Source organism: Oncorhynchus tshawytscha, unplaced genomic scaffold (genome assembly GCF_018296145.1).
Source record: "Oncorhynchus tshawytscha isolate Ot180627B unplaced genomic scaffold, Otsh_v2.0 Un_contig_237_pilon_pilon, whole genome shotgun sequence".
In the NCBI taxonomy this organism is placed as follows: domain Eukaryota; kingdom Metazoa; phylum Chordata; class Actinopteri; order Salmoniformes; family Salmonidae; genus Oncorhynchus; species Oncorhynchus tshawytscha.
Window position 1 is genome coordinate 395,643 of NW_024609779.1, and position 19,135 is coordinate 414,777.

The following is a 19,135-nucleotide window of genomic DNA, read 5'->3' on the forward strand; positions in this document are numbered from 1 at the left end:
AGAGGAGCAGGGGGAGTCTGGAGACCATAGAGAGGAGCAGGGGGAGTCTGGAGACCACAGAGAGGAGCAGGGGGAGTCTGGAGACCACAGAGAGGAGCTGGGGGAGTCAGGAGACCACAGAGAGGAGCAGGGGGAGTCTGGAGACCACAGAGGGAGCAGGGGGAGTCAGGAGACCACAGAGAGGAGCAGGGGGAGTCAGAAGACCACAGAGAGGAGCAGGGGGAGTCGGGAGAGTACAGAGAGGAGCAGGGGGGTTAGTGGTAGTGGGGGTGCTGATGGGGGGGTTGGTTGTGTTTGATTCTCTCCTCTTCAGGCATGGTGCTGCAGAGACACAGGTTAGTTAACTCTGGTTCCAGTCAGACTGGGTCCATACTGATGGGTCCTCCTCTGGGTCCATACTGATGGGTCCTCCTCTGGTTCCAGACAGACTGGGTCCATACTGATGGGTCTCCCTCTGGTTCCAGACAGACTGGGTCCTCCTCTGGTTCCAGACAGACTGGGTCCATACTGATGGGTCCCCCTCTGGTTCCAGTCAGACTGGGTCCATACTGATGGGTCCTCTTCTGGTTCCAGTCAGACTGGGTCCATACTGATGGGTCCTCTTCTGGTTCCAGTCAGACTGGGTCCATATTGATGGGTCCTCTTCTGGTTCCAGTCAGACTGGGTCCATACTGATGGGTCCTCCTCTGGTTCCAGACAGACTGGGTCCATACTGATGGGTCCTCCTCTGGTTCCATACTGATGGGTCCTCCTCTGGTTCCATACTGATGGGTCCTCCTCTGGTCCCATACTGATGGGTTCTCCTCTGGTCCCATACTGATGGGTCCTCCTCTGGTTCCAGTCAGACTGGGTCCATACTGATGGGTCCTCCTCTGGTTCCATACTGATGTGTCCTCCTCTGGTTCCAGACAGACTGGGTCCATACTGATGGGTCCTCCTCTGGTTCCATACTAATGGGTCCTCCTCTGGTTCCATACTGATGGGTCCTCCTCTGGTTGGTTCCATACTGATGGGTCCTCCTCTGGTTCCAGTCAGACAGACTGGGTCCATACTGATGGGTCCTCCTCTGGTTCCAGACAGACTGGGTCCATACTGATGGGTCTCCTCTGGTCCCAGTCAGACTGGGTCCATACTGATGGGTCTCCCTCTGGTTCCAGACAGACTGGGTCCATACTGATGGGTCTCCCTCTGGTTCCAGACAGACTGGGTCCATGCTGATGGGTCCTCCTCTGGTTCCAGACAGACTGGGTCCATACTGATGGGTCTCCCTCTGGTTCCGTCAGACTGGGTCCATACTGATGGGTCCTCCTCTTGTTCCAGACAGACTGGGTTCATACTAATGGGTCTCCCTCTGGTTCCAGACAGACTGGGTCCATGCTGATGGGTCCTCCTCTGGTTCCAGACAGACTGGGTCCATACTGATGGGTCTCCCTCTGGTTCCATCAGACTGGGTCCATACTGATGGGTCCTCCTCTGGTTCCAGTCAGACTGGGTCCATACTGATGGGTCCTTCTCTGGTTCTGTCAGACTGGGTCCATACTGATGGGTCCTTCTCTGGTTCCAGACAGACTGGGTCCATACTGATGGGTCTTCCTCTGGTCTCCAGACAGACTGGGTCCATACTGATGGGTCTCCCTCTGGTTCCAGACAGACTGGGTCCATACTGATGGGTCTCCCTCTGATTCCAGTCAGATGGGTCCTCCTCTGGTTCCATACTGATGGGTCCTCCTCTGGTTCCAGACAGACTGGGCCCATACTGATGGGTCTCCCTCTGGTTCCATCAGACTGGGTCCATACTGATGGGTCCTTCTCTGGTTCCAGACAGACTGGGCCCATGCTGATGGGTCTCCCTCTGGTTCCATCAGACTGGGTCCATACTGATGGGTCCTTCTCTGGTTCCAGACAGACTGGGCCCATACTGATGGGTCCTCCTCTGGTTCCAGACAGACTGGGCCCATACTGATGGGTCTCCCTCTGGTTCCAGACAGACTGGGCCCATACTGATGGGTCCTTCTCTGGTTCCAGACAGACTGGGCCCATACTGATGGGTCCTCCTCTGAGAAGCAGTGTCTCCTTGCTCTTGGGTTAATTCTCCAGCAGTGTTAACAGAGTGACTGGGCTCTACTGCCCCCTCTGATCTCCACAGGTTTATCAAGTTACTAAAAGAGGCCTTAGAGTTGATCACCAAGCGTTGGGTGTTCAGGGTTCTCCAGCAGGAATGTGTGACGGACACCTATGGTGTTATCCAGGCTGACCTCTAACCTCTGACTGGACCACAGACAGGGGGCGGGACCTGGGAGAGGCGGGCTGGGGCAGAGAGCCAATCACTAGGGAGAAGAGCACGAAGACTTCCTGCCTGAAGAAAATCTAAGAGAGAGGAGAGAGAAGATGGAGATAGGTTAGGACAGTGGACAGGTGTGGGTTTAGATGTATCTATAGGGGTTAGTGGTAGGGTACTAGGGTTAGCGGTAGGGTACTAGGGTTAGCGGTAGGGTACTAGGGTTAGTGGTAGGGTACTAGGGCTATAGGGGCTAGTGGTAGGGTACTAGGGTTAGTGGTAGGGTACTAGGGTTATAGAGGCTAGTGGTAGGGTACTAGGGTTATAGAGGCTAGTGGTAGGGTACTAGGGTTATAGAGGCTAGTGGTAGGGTACTAGGGTTAGTAGTAGGGTACTAGGGTTAGTGGTAGGGTACGAGGGTTATTGGGGTTAGTGGTAGGGTTCTAGGGCTATATGGGCTAGTGGTAGGGTACTTGGGTTAGTGGTAGGGTACTTGGGTTAGTGGTAGGGTATGAGGGTTATAGGGGTTAGTGGTAGGGTACTAGGGGTATAGGGGCTAGTGGTAGAGTACTAGGGGTATAGGGGCTAGTGGCAGGGTACTAGGGCTATAGGGGTTAGAGGAAAGGGTACTAGGGCTATAGGGGCTAGTGGTAGGGTACTAGGGTTATAGGGGTTAGTGGTAGGGTACTAGGGTTAGCGGTAGGGTACTAGGGTTAGTGGTAGGGTACTAGGGCTATAGGGGCTAGTGGTAGGGTACTAGGGTTATAGGGGTTAGTGGTAGGGTACTAGGGCTATATGGGCTAGTGGTAGGGTACTAGGGTTAGTGGTAGGGTGCTAGGGTTAGTGGTAGGATACTAGGGGTATAGGGGCTAGTGGTAGGGTACTAGGGTTATAGGGGTTAGTGGTAGGGTACTAGGGCTATATGGGCTAGTGGTAGGGTACTAGGGTTAGTGGTAGGGTGCTAGGGTTAGTGGTAGGGTACTAGTGGTATAGGGGCTAGTGGCAGGGTACTAGGGGTATAGAGGTTAGAGGTAAGGGTACTAGGGCTATAGGGGCTAGTGATAGGGTACTAGGGTTATAGGGGTTAGTTGTAGGGTACTAGGGTTAGCAGTAGGGTACTAGGGTTACTGGTAGGGTACTAGGGTTATAGGGGCTAGTGGTAGGGAACTAGGGTTATAGGGGTTAGTGGTAGGGTTCTAGGGCTATAGGTAGGGTACTAGGGTTATAGGGGCTAGTGGTATCATACTAGGGTTATAGGGGCTAGCAGTATCATACTAGGGTTATAGGGGCTAGCAGTATCATACTAGGGTTATAGGGGCTAGTGGTAGGGTACTAGGGTTATAGGGGCTAGCGGTAGGGTACTAGGGTTATAGCGGCTAGTGGTAGGGTACTCTGGTTTTAGGGGCTAGTGGTAGGGTACTCGGGTTTTAGGGGCTAGTGGTAGGGCACTAGGGTTATAGGGGTTTGTCGTAGGGTACTAGGGTCAGTGGTAGGGTACTAGGGTATAGGGGTTAGTGGTAGGGTACTAGGGATATAGGGGTTAGATGTAGGGTACTAGGGTTATAGGGGTTAGTGGTAGGGTACCAAGGTTATAGGTGTTTGTGGTAGGGTACTAGGGTTATAGGGGTTAGTGGTAGGGTATTAGGGTTTTTTGTGCTTATGGTAGGGTACTAGGGTTATAGGGGTTTGTGGTAGGGTACTAGGGTTGGTGGTAGGGTACTAGGGTTATAGGGGTTAGTGGTAGGGTACTAGGGTTATTGGTGGTAGGGTACAAGGGTTAGGTTAGTGGTAGGGTACTAGGGTTATAGGGGTTTGTGGTAGGGTGCTAGGGTTAGTGGTAGGGTACTAGGGTTATTGGGGTTAGTGGTAGGGTACAAGGGTTAGGTTAGTGGTAGGGTTATAGGGGTTAGTGGTAGGGTACAAGGGTTAGGTTAGTGGTAGGGTTCTAGGGTTATAGGGGTTAGTGGTAGGGTACAAGTGTTAGGTTAGTGGTAGGGTTATAGGGGTTAGTGGTAGGGTACAAGGGTGAGGTTAGTGGTAGGGTTATAAGGTTTAGTGGAAGGTACAAGGGTTAGGTTAGTGGTAGGGTACTAAGGTTATAGGGGTTAATGGTAGGGTACTAGGGTTATAGGGGTTAGTGGTAGGGTACAAGGGTTAGGTTTGTGGTAGGGTACTAGGGTTATAGGGGTTAGTGGTAGGGTACAAGGGTTATAGGGGTTAGTGGTAGGGTACAAGGGTTATAGGGGTTAGTGGTAGGGTACTAGGGGATAGGGGTTAGTGGTAGGGTACTAAGGTTATAGGTAGGGTACTGGGGTTAGTGGTAGGGTAGGTAGGGTTATAGGGGTTAGTGGTAGGGTACTAGGGTTATAGGGGTTAGTGGTAGGGTTTTAGGGGTTAGTGGTGGGGTACTAGTGTTATTGGGGCTAGTGGTAGGGTACAAGGGTTAGGTTAGTGGTAGGGTTATAGGGGTTAGTGGTAGGGTACAAGGGTTAGGTTAGTGGTAGGGTACTAGGGTTATAGGGGTTAGTGGTAGGGTAGAAGGGTTAGGTTAGTGGTAGGGTTATAGGGGTTAGTGGTAGGGTACAAGGGTTATACGGGTTAGTGGTAGGGTACTAGGGGTATAGCGGTTAGTGGTAGGGTACTAGGGGTATAGGGGCTAGTGGTAGGGTACTAGGGTTAGTGGTAGGGTACCAGGGCTATAGGGGTTAGTGGTAGGGTTCTAGGGTTATAGGGGTTAGTGGTAGGGTTCTAGGGTTATAGGGGTTAGTGGTAGGGTACTAGGGTTATTTGGGTTAGTGGTAGGGTACAAGGGTTAGGTTAGTGGTCGGGTTATAGGGTTATAGGGGTTAGTGGTAGGGTACTAGGGTTATAGGGGTTTGTGGTAGGGTACTAGGGCTAGTGGTAGGGTACTAGGGTTATAGGAGTTAGTGGTAGGGTACTAGGGTTAGGTTAGTGGTAGGGAACTAGGGTTATAGGGGTTTGTGGTACGGTACTAGGGTTCGTGGTAGGGTACTAGGGTTATAGGGGTTAGTGGTAGGGTACTAGGGTTATAGGGGCTAATAGTCACACCTCTGCAGTCTGTTAACCAGCTGTGTGACCAGGGAGTCAGAGATCCCAGGGTAGGCCTCCTCAGCTAGGAGAATGGCTTCTCTCAGTTCATCTAGAGCCATGGGGTTCCCATTCACTGCCTCCTGACGCTGCTTCAACTGGAGGACAGAGAGATGGGAACAACAGGGTTAGGAGTGAGGACAGAGAGAAGGGAACACAACAGGGATAGGAGGGAGGACAGAGAGAAGGGAACACAACAGGGTTAGGAGGGAGGACAGAGAGAAGGGAACAACAGGGTTAGGAGGGAGGACAGAGAGAAGGGAACAACAGGGTTAGGAGGGAGGACAGAGAGAAGGGAACAACAGGGTTAGGAGGGAGGACAGAGAGAAGGGAACAACAGGGTTAGGAGGGAGGACAGAGAGAAGGGAACAACAGGGTTAGGAGGGAGGACAGAGAGAATGGAACAACAGGGTTAGGAGGGAGGACAGAGAGAAGGGAACAACAGGGTTAGGAGGGAGGACAGAGAGAAGGGAACACAACAGGGTTAGGAGGGAGGACAGAGAGAAGGGAACAACAGGGTTAGGAGGGAGGACAGAGAGAAGGGAACAACAGGGAGGAAAAAACAGGGGTTGTTGTAGCAGGGTAGTGTAGTGACTGACAGCAGACAGACAGTATGTTGTAGCAGGGTAGTGTGGTGACTGACAGCAGACAGACAGTATGTTGTAGCAGGGTAGTGTGGTGACTGACAGCAGACAGACAGTATGTTGTAGCAGGGTAGTGTGGTGACTGACAGCAGACAGACAGTATGTTGTAGCAGGGTAGTGTGGTGACTGACAGCAGACAGACAGTATGTTGTAGCAGGGTAGTGTGGTGACTGACAGACAGTATGTTGTAGCAGGGTAGTGTGGTGACTGACAGCAGACAGACAGTATGTTGTAGCAGGGTAGTGTGGTGACTGACAGACAGTAGACAGACAGTATGTTGTAGCAGGGTAGTGTGGTGACTGACAGCAGACAGACAGTATGTTGTAGCAGGGTAGTGTGGTGACTGACAGCAGACAGACAGTATGTTGTAGCAGGGTAGTGTGGTGACTGACAGCAGACAGACAGTATGTTGTAGCAGGGTAGTGTGGTGACTGACAGCAGACAGACAGTATGTTGTAGCAGGGTAGTGTGGTGACTGACAGCAGACAGACAGTATGTTGTAGCAGGGTAGTGTGGTGACTGACAGCAGACAGACAGTATGTTGTAGCAGGGTAGTGTGGTGACTGACAGTAGACAGACAGTATGTTGTAGCAGGATAGTGTGGTGACTGACTGACAGCAGACAGACAGTATGTTGTAGCAGGGTAGTGTGGTGACTGACAGCAGACAGACAGTATGTTGTAGCAGGGTAGTGTGGTGACTGACAGCAGACAGACAGTATGTTGTAGCAGGGTGGTGTGGTGACTGACAGCAGACAGACAGTATGTTGTAGCAGGGTAGTGTGGTGACTGACAGCAGACAGACAGTATGTTGTAGCAGGGTAGTGTGGTGACTGACAGCAGACAGACAGTATGTTGTAGCAGGGTAGTGTGGTGACTGACAGCAGACAGACAGTATGTTGTAGCAGGGTAGTGTGGTGACTGACAGCAGACAGACAGACAGTATGTTGTAGCAGGGTAGTGTGGTGACTGACAGCAGACAGACAGTATGTTGTAGCAGGGTAGTGTGGTGACTGACAGCAGACAGACAGTATGTTGTAGCAGGGTAGTGTGGTGACTGACAGCAGACAGACAGTATGTTGTAGCAGGGTAGGGGGACCATATTTGGAACTATGAACATAATTTTGTCAAAAAGATTGTGAACCCAGAAGTTTGAATTTGATTCTAGGTGGGACAATAAAGATAATTATTTGGTTAGGGTTTAGTGGCAGATTTATGTCATCAGGAGATGTCTATATCTATTTCCATCAACACCCAGCAGGGGACTGCCTGCGCATGGCCGGGGGTTGGGTTGGTCTGTCTGACCATGGCCGTGGGTTGGTCTGTCTGACCATGGCCGGGGTTGGGTTGGTCTGTCTGACCATGGCCGGGGTTGGGTTGGTCTGTCTGACCATGGCCGGGGTTTGGGTTGGTCTGTCTGACCATGGCCGGGGTTTGGGTTGGTCTGTCTGACCATGGCCGGGGTTTGGGTTGGTCTGTCTGACCATGGCCGGGGTTTGGGTTGGTCTGTCTGACCATGGCCGGGTTTGGGTTGGTCTGTCTGACCATGGCCGGGGTTGGGTTGGTCTGTCTGACCATGGCCGGGGGGTTGGGTTGGTCTGTCTGACCATGGCCGGGGTTGGGTTGGTCTGTCTGACCATGGCCGGGGTTGGGTTGGTCTGTCTGACCATGGCCGGTGGTTGGGTTGGTCTGTCTGACCATGGCCGGGGGGGTTGGTCTGTCTGACCATGGCCGGGGTTTGGTTGGTCTGTCTGACCATGACCGGGGTTGGGTTGGTCTGTCTGCGCTATGACCGGGGTTGGGTTGGTCTGTCTGACCATGGCCGGGGTTGGGTTGGTCTGTCTGACCATGGCCGGGGTTGGTCTGTCTGCGCTATGACCGGGGTTGGGTTGGTCTGTCTGCGCTATGACCGGGGTTGGGTTGGTCTGTCTGACCATGGCCGGGGTTGGGTTGGTCTGTCTGACCATGGCCGGGGTTGGGTTGGTCTGTCTGCGCTATGACCGGGGTTGGGTTGGTCTGTCTGCGCTATGACCGGGGTTGGGTTGGTCTGTCTGACCATGGCCGGGGTTGGGTTGGTCTGTCTGACCATGGCCGGGGGTTGGGTTGGTCTGTCTTACCATGGCCAGGGGTTGGGTTGGTCTGTCTGCGCTATGACCGGGGTTGGGTTGGTCTGTCTGCGCTATGACAGGGGGTTGGGTTGGTCTGTCTGCGCTATGACAGGGGGGAGCTTCTTACTTCGGCCAGAGAAGGAGAGATGATGGTGGAAAACAGCCTCCCTGAAATGTCTCCACTCTCCACTTCCTGTCCCTCTCCCCCGTTCTGCAGTTTCTTAGGATCCTTCTCTCTGATGGTGAAGATCCAGTCATCACTCCCAAAGTTGTTCCCGCCCGACGCCTGCCCATCCTGCTCCCTGATTGGACAAGATAGACCAGAGTCAGGACTCTAATTGCCTCAGCACAACAGTATGACTCAATAGACTTGGTTAAAGTACTGCACTGCAAAGGGAAGAGGGTTCCATTTAGTATGCAAACTAGGTCTGATCCTGACTTAAGAGTCAGACTCGTCTGAGCTGGACTCTGCCTGCAGTCTAGGTCTGATCCTGACTTACGAGTCAGACTCGTTCGAGCTGGACTCTGCCTGCTGTGTGGTCTGCCTAGGTCTGATCCTGACTTACGAGTCAGACTCGCCTGATCTGGACTCTGCCTGCTGTCTGGTCTGATCCTGACTTACGAGTCAGACTCGTCTGAGCTGGACTCTGCCTGCAGTCTAGGGCTGATCCTGACTTACGAGTCAGACTCGTCTGAGCTGGACTCTGCCTGCAGTCTGGTCTGATCCTGACTTACGAGTCAGACTCGTCTGAGCTGGACTCTGCCTGCAGTCTGGTCTGATCCTGACTTACGAGTCAGACTCGTCTGAGCTGGACTCTGCCTGCAGTCTGGTCTGAGGTCTGACTTACGAGTCAGACTCGTCTGAGCTGGACTCTGCCTGCAGTCTGGTCTGATCCTGACTTACGAGTCAGACTCGTCTGAGCTGGACTCTGCCTGCTGTCTGGTCTGCCTAGGTCTGATCCTGACTTACGAGTCAGACTCGTCTGAGCTGGACTCTGCCTGCAGTCTGGTCTGATCCTGACTTACGAGTCAGACTCGTCTGAGCTGGACTCTGCCTGCTGTCTGGTCTGCCTAGGTCTGATCCTGACTTAGAGTCAGACTCGTCTGAGCTGGACTCTGCCTGCTGTCTGGTCTGATCTGACTTACGAGTCAGACTCGTCTGATCTGGACTCTGCCTGCTGTCTGGTCTGATCCTGACTTACGAGTCAGACTCGTCTGAGCTGGACTCTGCCTGCAGTCTAGGTCTGATCCTGACTTACGAGTCAGACTCGTCTGAGCTGGACTCTGCCTGCAGTCTGGTCTGATCCTGACTTACGAGTCAGACTCGTCTGAGCTGGACTCTGCCTGCAGTCTGGTCTGATCCTGACTTACGAGTCAGACTCGTCTGAGCTGGACTCTGCCTGCAGTCTGGTCTGCCTGGTCTGATCCTGACTTACGAGTCAGACTCGTCTGAGCTGGACTCTGCCTGCAGTCTAGGTCTGATCCTGCTTACGAGTCAGACTCGTCTGAGCTGGACTCTGCCTGCAGTCTGGTCTGATCCTGACTTACGAGTCAGACTCGTCTGAGCTGGACTCTGCCTGCAGTCTGGTCTGATCCTGACTTACGAGTCAGACTCGTCTGAGCTGGACTCTGCCTGCTGTCTGGTCTGCCTAGGTCTGATCCTGACTTACGAGTCAGACTCGTCTGAGCTGGACTCTGCCTGCAGTCTGGTCTGATCCTGACTTACGAGTCAGACTCGTTCGAGCTGGACTCTGCCTGCTGTCTGGTCTGCCTAGGTCTGATCCTGACTTACGAGTCAGACTCGTCTGAGCTGGACTCTGCCTGCAGTCTAGGTCTGATCCTGACTTACGAGTCAGACTCGTCTGAGCTGGACTCTGCCTGCTGTCTGGTCTGATCCTGTCTGGACTCTGCCTGCTGTCTGGTCTGCCTAGGTCTGATCCTGACTTACGAGTCAGACTCGTCTGATCTGGACTCTGCCTGCAGTCTAGGTCTGATCCTGACTTACGAGTCAGACTCGTCTGAGCTGGACTCTGCCTGCAGTCTGGTCTGAGGTCCTGACTTACGAGTCAGACTCGTCTGAGCTGGACTCTGCCTGCTGTCTGGTCTGTCTGATCCTGACTTACGAGTCAGACTCGTCTGAGCTGGACTCTGCCTGCAGTCTGGTCTGATCCTGACTTACGAGTCAGACTCGTCTGAGCTGGACTCTGCCTGCAGTCTGGTCTGATCCTGACTTACGAGTCAGACTCGTCTGAGCTGGACTCTGCCTGCTGTCTGGTCTGCCTAGGTCTGATCCTGACTTACGAGTCAGACTCGTCTGAGCTGGACTCTGCCTGCAGTCTAGGTCTGATCCTGACTTACGAGTCAGACTCGTCTGAGCTGGACTCTGCCTGCTGTCTGGTCTGCCTAGGTCTGATCCTGACTTACGAGTCAGACTCGTCTGAGCTGGACTCTGCCTGCTGTCTGGACTCTGCCTGCTGCTGTCTGGTCTGATCCTGACTTACGAGTCAGACTCGTCTGAGCTGGACTCTGCCTGCTGTCTGGTCTGTCTAGGTCTGATCCTGACTTACGAGTCAGACTCGTCTGAGCTGGACTCTGCCTGCAGTCTAGGTCTGATCCTGACTTACGAGTCAGACTCGTCTGAGCTGGACTCTGCCTGCTGTCTGGTCTGATCCTGACTTACGAGTCAGACTCGTCTGAGCTGGACTCTGCCTGCAGTCTGGTCTGATCCTGACTTACGAGTCAGACTCGTCTGAGCTGGACTCTGCCTGCAGTCTGGTCTGATCCTGACTTACGAGTCAGACTCGTCTGAGCTGGACTCTGCCTGCAGTCTAGGTCTGATCCTGACTTACGAGTCAGACTCGTCTGAGCTGGACTCTGCCTGCTGTCTGGTCTGCCTAGGTCTGATCCTGACTTACGAGTCAGACTCGCCTGATCTGGACTCTGCCTGCTGTCTGGTCTGATCCTGACTTACGAGTCAGACTCGTCTGAGCTGGACTCTGCCTGCTGTCTGGTCTGTCTAGGTCTGATCCTGACTTACGAGTCAGACTCGTCTGAGCTGGACTCTGCCTGCAGTCTAGGTCTGATCCTGACTTACGAGTCAGACTCGTCTGAGCTGGACTCTGCCTGCTGTCTGGTCTGATCCTGACTTACGAGTCAGACTCGTCTGAGCTGGACTCTGCCTGCTGTCTGGTCTGTCTAGGTCTGATCCTGACTTACGAGTCAGACTCGTCTGATCTGGACTCTGCCTGCAGTCTAGGTCTGATCCTGACTTACGAGTCAGACTCGTCTGAGCTGGACTCTGCCTGCTGTCTGGTCTGGTCTGTCTAGGTCTGATCCTGAGCTGGACTCTGCCTGCTGTCTGGTCTGATCCTGCTGGTCAGACTCTGCCTGCAGTCTAGGTCTGATCCTGACTTACGAGTCAGACTCGTCTGAGCTGGACTCTGCCTGCTGTCTGGTCTGTCTAGGTCTGATCCTGACTTACGAGTCAGACTCGTCTGAGCTGGACTCTGCCTGCTGTCTGGTCTGCCTAGTTCTGATCTTGACTTACGAGTCAGACTCGTCTGAGCTGGACTCAGCCTGCTGTCTGGTCTGGTCCTGACTTACGAGTCAGACTCGTCTGAGCTGGACTCTGCCTGCTGTCTGGTCTGATCCTGACTTACGAGTCAGACTCGTCTGAGCTGGACTCTGCCTGCTGTCTGGTCTGCTCAGCCTTCCACCTCCTGTATCTATCCACCAGCTCTGTCAGGTACGACGTCTTCTTGGCGTGACGCACAATCAGCTTGTGTTTCAACAGCTCTTTGGCAGTGGGCCTCTGCAGAGAGAGAGGGGGAAAGGGAAGGAGGAAAGCGGAAGGGATGAGAAGGAAGTTTAAGCAAGGTGAGGAGTGGAGAGACAGGACTGGATACAGAGAGGGTAAAACTACGCAGGCACAGATGCACAAATTACTTCCAAATGCTCTCTGATATTGCCAGGCCAGCGAATGGAAGTAAAATCAGTTGAAAGCAGGTAGGAAACACCTTCAAGCCCTAACGGAACACTTCAAAAGGAAGTAAAACCAGTTGAAACCAGTTAGGTTTGGGGTTTAAACGTGTTTCCTAACGGAACACTTCAAAAGGAAGTAAAACCAGTTGAAACCAGTTAGGTTTGGGGTTTGAAAGTGAACACTTCTGAAGCCTAACTCTAAAGGAACACTTACGAAGCTTGGCTCCTTGTTTAGGCAGGCCTCCACAAACTCCTTGAGGGGCTTGCTGTAGTTCCCCTCCAGGGTAGGAGGGGTGTTCTTTGGGATAAGGAACAGCACTTTCATCGGGTGTAGCTCAGAGTGTGGGGGTTCTCCTTTAGCCAGCTCTATACATGTTATACCCAGAGACCAGATGTCTGCCTGCAACACAGAGGGGACAGGGCGAGAGATGTTTTCACCTTCGGACCATCCAAAATGACACCCTACTGTTTATATAAAAGTCATGACTTTTGACCAGAGTCCTATGGGCTAGTGTACTATATAGGGAATAGGGTGCCGATTCAGATGTAGACCTTGTGTGGCATTTGGGATAACGTCTTTGTTGTCATTATAAACATAACTTCCTGTATGACCCCTGGGTCGTAGGCTGACTAACCTCTGACCTCTCACCATAGAGTCGTAGGCTGACTAATCTCTGACCTCTCACCATAGAGTCATAGGCTGACTAACCTCTGACCTCTCACCATAGAGTCGTAGGCTGACTAACCTCTGACCTCTCACCATAGAGTCGTAGGCTGACTAATCTCTGACCTCTCACAATAGAGTCGTAGGCTGACTAACCTCTGACCTCTCACCATAGAGTCGTAGGCTGACTAACCTCTGACCTCTCACCATAGAGTCGTAGGCTGACTAATCTCTGACCTCTCACCATTGAGTCGTAGGCTGACTAATCTCTGACCTCTCACCATAGAGTCGTAGGCTGACTAACCTCTGACCTCTCACCATAGAGTCGTAGGCTGACTAACCTCTGACCTCTCACCATAGAGTCGTAGGCTGACTAACCTCTGACCTCTCACCATAGAGTCGTAGGCTGACTAATCTCTGACCTCTCACCATAGAGTCGTAGGCTGACTGTAACCTTCGACCTCTCACCTTACAGTCGTAGGCTGACTGCTTGATGACCTCTGGAGCCATCCAGAAGGGCGTGCCAACGAAGGTGCTGCGTTTGAGCTGGGTGTCTGTTAGCTGTCCCGCCACCCCAAAGTCTGCCAGCTTCACCTCCCCACGCTCCGACAGCAGGACGTTGGCAGCTGAGGGAGAGATGAGAGCAGTTTGGATCACAATGAAGCCAGGGGTAGGACCGACCAGGACTCAAACCCAGAATGGAACTAGGGGGTAGGACCGACCAGGACTCAAACCCAGAATGGAACTAGGGGGTAGGACCGACCAGGACTCAAACCCAGAATGGAACTAGGGGGTAGGACCGACCAGGACTCAAACCCAGAATGGAACTAGGGGAAGGCCCGACCAGGACTCAAACCCAGAATGGAACCAAGGGGTAGGCCCGACCAGGACTCAAACCCAGAATGGAACAAGGACCAGGACTCAAACCCAGAATGGCCCGACCAGGACTCAAACCCAGAATGAAACCAAGGGGTAGGACCCGACCAGGACTCAAACCCAGAATGGAACCAAGGGGTAGGCCCGACCAGGACTCAAACCCAGAATGGAACCAAGGGGTAGGCCCGACCAGGACTCAAACCCAGAATGGAACCAAAGGGGTAGGCCCGACCAGGACTCAAACCCAGAATGGAACTAGGGGGTAGGCCCGAACAGGACTCAAACCCAGAATGGAACTAGGGGAAGGCCCGCCCAGGACTAAAACCCAGAATGGAACTAGGGGGAAGGCCCGACCAGGACTCAAACCCAGAATGGAACTAGGGGGTAGGCCCGAACAGGACTCAAACCCAGAATGGAACCAGGGGGTAGGCCCGACCAGGACTCAAACCCAGAATGGAACCAGGGGTAGGCCCGACCAGGACTCAAACCCAGAATGGAACCAAGGGGTAGGCCCGACCAGGACTAAAACCCAGAATGGAACCAGGGGGAAGGCCCGACCAGGACTCAAACCCAGAATGGAACCAGGGGGAAGGCCCGACCAGGACTCAAACCCAGAATGGAACCAGGGGGAAGGCTCGACCAGGACTCAAACCCAGGTCCAGAGACTGTCAACCCAACACCTTAACCGTTACACCGTTACAAACCCCTTGAGGAGGAGGTCACTAGTTGTGGGTTAATGTCACTCATTCTAATCTGGACAACTCACTGTTCACGTCATAGAAAATGCCCCCTACATTAACCCTGTCAGTACAGGGTTAATGTCTGTACCTTCTGTTGATGTCTGTACCTTCTACATTAACACTGTCAGTACTGTTGATGACTGTACCTTCTACATTAACACTGTCAGTACTGTTGATGTCTGTACCTTCTTCATTAACACTGTCAGTACTGTTGATGTCTCTGTACCTTCTACATTAACCCTGTCAGTACTGTTGATGTCTGTACCTTCTACATTAACACTGTCAGTACTGTTGATGTCTGTACCTTCTACATTAACCCTGTCAGTACTGTTGATGTCTCTGTACCTTCTACATTAACACTGTCAGTACTGTTGACCTTCTACATTAACCCTGTCAGTACTGTTGATGTCTCTGTACCTTCTACATTAACCCTGTCAGTACTGTTGATGACTACAAACAGTACTGTTGATGTCTGTACCTTCTACCCTGTCAGTACTGTTGATGTCTGTACCTTCTACATTAACCCTGTCAGTACTGTTGATGTCTGTACCTTCTACATTAACACTGTCAGTACTGTTGATGTCTGTACCTTCTACATTAACCCTGTCAGTACTGTTGATGTCTGTACCTTCTACATTAACACTGTCAGTACTGTTGATGTCTCTGTACATTCTACATTAACACTGTCAGTACTGTTGATGTCTCTGTACCTTCTACATTAACACTGTCAGTATTGTTGATGTCTGTACCTTCTACATTAACCCTGTCAGTACTGTTGATGTCTGTACCTTCTACATTAACCCTGTCAGTACTGTTGATGTCTGATGTCAGTACTGATGTCTCTGTACCCTTCTACATTAACCCTGTAACAGTACTGTTGATGAATGTAACATTAACCCTGTCAGTACTGTTGATGTCTGTACCTTCTACATTAACCCTGTCAGTACTGTTGACATCTCTGTACCTTCTACATTAACACTGTCAGTACTGTTGATGTCTCTGTACCTTCTACATTAACCCTGTCAGTACTGTTGATGTCTCTGTACCTTCTACATTAACACTGTCAGTACTGTTGATGTCTCTGTACCTTCTACATTGACCCTGTCAGTACTGTTGATGTCTGTACCTTCTACATTAACACTGTCAGTACTGTTGATGTCTCTGTACCTTCTAGATTAACACTGTCAGTACTGTTGATTTCTATGTACCTTCTACATTAACCCTGTCAGTACGGTTGATGTCTCTGTACCTTCTACATTAACCCTGTCAGTACTGTTGATGTCTCTGTACCTTCTACATTAACCCTGTCAGTACTGTTGATGTACCTCTGTAACCTTCTACATTAACATTAACTGTCAGTACTGTTGATGTCTGTACCTTCTACATTAACCCTGTCAGTACTGTTGATGTCTGTACCTTCTACATTAACCCTCACTGTTGATGTCTGTAACATTAACCTGTCAGTACTGTTGATGTCTGTACCTTCTACATTAACCCTGTCAGTACTGTTGACATCTCTGTACCTTCTACATTAACACTGTCAGTACTGTTGATGTCTCTGTACCTTCTACATTAACTGTCAGTACTGTTGATGTCTCTGTACCTTCTACATTCTGTCAGTACTGTTGATGTCTCTGTACCTTCTACATTAACACTGTCAGTACTGTTGATGTCTCTGTACCTTCTACATTAACACTGTCAGTACTGTTGATGTCTGTACCTTCCACATTAACACTGTCAGTACTGTTGATGTCTCTGTACCTTCTACATTAACACTGTCAGTACTGTTGATGTCTCTGTACCTTCTACATTAACACTGTCAGTACTGTTGGTGTCTGTACCTTCTACATTAACACTGTCAGTACTGTTGATGTCTCTGTACCTTCTACATTGACCCTGTCAGTACTGTTGATGTCTGTACCTTCTACATTAACACTGTCAGTACTGTTGATGTCTGTACCTTCTACATTAACCCTGTCTGTACCTTCTACATTAACACTGTCAGTACTGTTGATGTCTGTACCTTCTACATTAACACTGTCAGTACTCAGTTGATGTCTCTGTACCTTCTACATTAACCCTCAGTACTGTTGTCACATTAACTGTTGATGTCTCTGTACCTTCTACATTAACCCTGTCAGTACTGATGTCTGTACCTTCTACATTAATGTACTCTGTACCTTCTACATTAACCTGTCAGTACTGTCTGATGTCAGTACTGTTGATGTCTGTACCTTCTACATTAACACTGTCAGTACTGTTGATGTCTCTGTCAGTCAGTACTGTTGATGTCTCTGTACCTTCTGATGTCAGTACTGTTGATGTCTGTACCTTCTACATTAACACTGTCAGTCATGTACCTTCTACATTGATGTTGATGTCTCTGTACCTTCTACATTAACACTGTCAGTACTGTTGATGTCTCTGTACCTTCTACATTAACACTGTCAGTACTGTTGAGTACTACATTAACCTGTCAGTACTGTTGATGTCTCTGTACCTTCTACTGTTGATGTCTCTTAACACTGTCAGTACTGTTGATGTCTCTGTACCTTCTACATTAACCTGTCAGTACTACCTTCTACATTAACACTGTCAGTACTGTTGATGTCTCTGTACCTTCTACATTAACCCTGTCAGTATGTTGAACTGTCAGTCTGTACCTTCTACATTAACCCTGTCAGTACTGTTGATGTCTGTACCTTCTACATTAACACTGTCAGTACTGTTGATGTCTCTGTACCTTCTACATTAACACTGTCAGTACTGTTGATGTCTCTGTACCTTCTACATTAACACTGTCAGTACTGTTGATGTCTCTGTACCTTCTACATTAACACTGTCAGTACTGTTGATGTCTGTACCTTCTACATTAACACTGTCAGTACTGTTGATGTCTCTGTACCTTCTACATTAACCCTGTCAGTACTGTTGATGTCTCTGTACCTTCTACATTAACACTGTCAGTACTGTTGATGTCTCTGTACCTTCTACATTAACCCTGTCAGTACTGTTGATGTCTGTACCTTCTACATTAACCCCAGTACTGTTGATGTCTCTGTACCTTCTACATTAACACTGTCAGTACTGTTGATGTCTGTACCTTCTACATTAACCTGTCAGTACTGTTGATGTCTGTCAGTACTGTTGATGTCTCTGTACCTGTCTACATTAACCCTGTCAGTACTGTTGATGTCTCTGTACCTTCTACATTAACCCTGTCAGTACTGTTGATGTCTCTGTACCTTCTACATTAACACTGTCAGTACTGTTGATGTCTCTGTACCTTCTACATTAACACTGTCAGTACTGTTGATGTCTGTACCTTCTACATTACTGTCAGTACTGTTGATGTCTCTGTACCTTCTACATTAACACTGTCAGTACTGTTGATGTCTCTGTACCTTCTACATTAACACTGTCAGTACTGTTGATGTCTCTGTACCTTCTACATTAACACTGTCAGTACTGTTGATGTCTCTGTACCTTCTACATTAACACTGTCAGTACTGTTGATGTCTCTGTACCTTCTACATTAACACTGTCAGTACTGCTGATGGCTGTACCTTCTACATTAACCCTGTCAGTACTGTTGATGTCTCTGTACCTTCTACATTAACACTGTCAGTACTGTTGATGTCTGTACTTTCTACATTAACCCTGTCAGTACTGTTGATGTCTCTGTACCTTCTACATTAACACTGTCAGTACTGTTGATGTCTCTGTACCTTCTACATTAACACTGTCAGTACTGTTGATGTCTCTGTACCTTCTACATTAACACTGTCAGTACTGTTGATGTCTGTACCTTCTACATTAACCCTGTCAGTACTGTTGATGTCTGTACCTTCTACATTAACCCTGTCAGTACTGTTGATGTCTGTACCTTCTACATTAACACTGTCAGTACTGTTGATTTCTATGTACCTTCTACATTAACCCTGTCAGTACTGTTGATGTCTGTACCTTCTACATTAACCCTGTCAGTACTGTTGATGTCTCTGTACCTTCTACATTAACCCTGTCAGTACTGTTGATGTCTCTGTACCTTCTACATTAACCCTGTCAGTACTGTTGATGTCTCTGTACCTTCTACATTAACCCTGTCAGTACTGTTGATGTCTCTGTACCTTCTACATTAACACTGTCAGTACTGTTGATGTCTGTACCTTCTACATTAACACTGTCAGTACTGTTGATGTCTCTGTACCTTCTACATTAACACTGTCAGTACTGTTGATGTCTGTACCTTCTACATTAACCCTGTCAGTACTGTTGATGTCTCTGTACCTTCTACATTAACCCTGTCAGTACTGTTGATGTCTCTGTACCTTCTACATTAACCCTGTCAGTACTGTTGATGTCTCTGTACCTTCTACATTAACCCTGTCAGTACTGTTGATGTCTCTGTACCTTCTACATTAACCCTGTCAGTACTGTTGATGTCTCTGTACCTTCTACATTAACCCTGTCAGTACTGTTGATGTCTCTGTACCTTCTACATTAACCCTGTCAGTACTGTTGATGTCTGTACCTTCTACATTAACACTGTCAGTACTGTTGATGTCTGTTGATGTCAATGTACCTTCTACATTAACACTGTCAGTACTGTTGATGTCTCTGTACCTTCTACATTAACACTGTCAGTACTGTTGATGTCTCTGTACCTTCTACATTAACACTGTCAGTACTGTTGATGTCTGTACCTTCTACATTAACACTGTCAGTACTGTTGATG

At 49.9% G+C, this 19,135-nt stretch overlaps 2 protein-coding genes across 6 annotated transcripts in view; both read right to left on the minus strand.

Moving 5' to 3' along the window:
* Positions 1-254: 254 nt before the first annotated feature.
* LOC121845846 lies at positions 255-2,093 on the minus strand. Of its 3 annotated transcripts, XM_042317977.1 has the most exons (4): positions 2,055-2,093; positions 1,863-1,931; positions 1,269-1,693; positions 255-989 (listed from the first exon to the last, which is right to left on the minus strand). In XM_042317977.1, exons 2-4 carry the CDS (start codon positions 1,874-1,876, stop codon positions 574-576), a joined length of 855 nt encoding a protein of 284 aa, XP_042173911.1. In that variant the 5' UTR covers positions 1,877-1,931; positions 2,055-2,093; the 3' UTR covers positions 255-573. The 3 variants fall into 3 exon arrangements, with proteins under 3 accessions (XP_042173911.1, XP_042173910.1, XP_042173912.1); XM_042317976.1 differs by lacking the exon at positions 2,055-2,093 and having other exon boundaries at positions 1,863-1,999; XM_042317978.1 differs by lacking the exons at positions 1,269-1,693; positions 2,055-2,093 and having other exon boundaries at positions 255-986; positions 1,807-1,871.
* The window catches only part of stk24b (serine/threonine kinase 24b (STE20 homolog, yeast)), a 30,735-nt gene continuing 13,620 nt past the window's right edge, over positions 2,021-19,135 (minus strand). For all 3 annotated transcript variants that reach the window (XM_042317974.1, XM_042317973.1, XM_042317975.1), the window contains 6 exons: positions 13,250-13,407; positions 12,332-12,517; positions 11,796-11,947; positions 8,264-8,438; positions 5,348-5,484; positions 2,021-2,367 (listed from right to left, as the gene is read on the minus strand). In XM_042317974.1, coding sequence (XP_042173908.1) covers positions 2,328-2,367; positions 5,348-5,484; positions 8,264-8,438; positions 11,796-11,947; positions 12,332-12,517; positions 13,250-13,407 — 848 coding nt within the window. In that variant the 3' untranslated portion in view covers positions 2,021-2,327. The remainder of the gene's footprint in view (positions 2,368-5,347; positions 5,485-8,263; positions 8,439-11,795; positions 11,948-12,331; positions 12,518-13,249; positions 13,408-19,135) is intronic.

What these genes read in the sequence shown, in the direction of transcription:
- LOC121845846 (XM_042317976.1), bottom strand. Translation starts at nt 1,999, where the DNA reads ATGGGCCCAGTCTGTCTGGAACCAGAGGGAGACCCATCAGTATGGGCC. An exon ending in ATCAGTATGGACCCAGTCTG is followed by an intron (nt 1,694 to 1,862) that starts ATGGAACCAGAG and finishes GAGGAGGACCCA; the next exon opens with TCTGACTGGAATCAGAGGGA. An exon ending in CCAGTCTGACGGAACCAGAG is followed by an intron (nt 990 to 1,268) that starts GGAGACCCATCA and finishes AACCAACCAGAG; the next exon opens with GAGGACCCATCAGTATGGAA.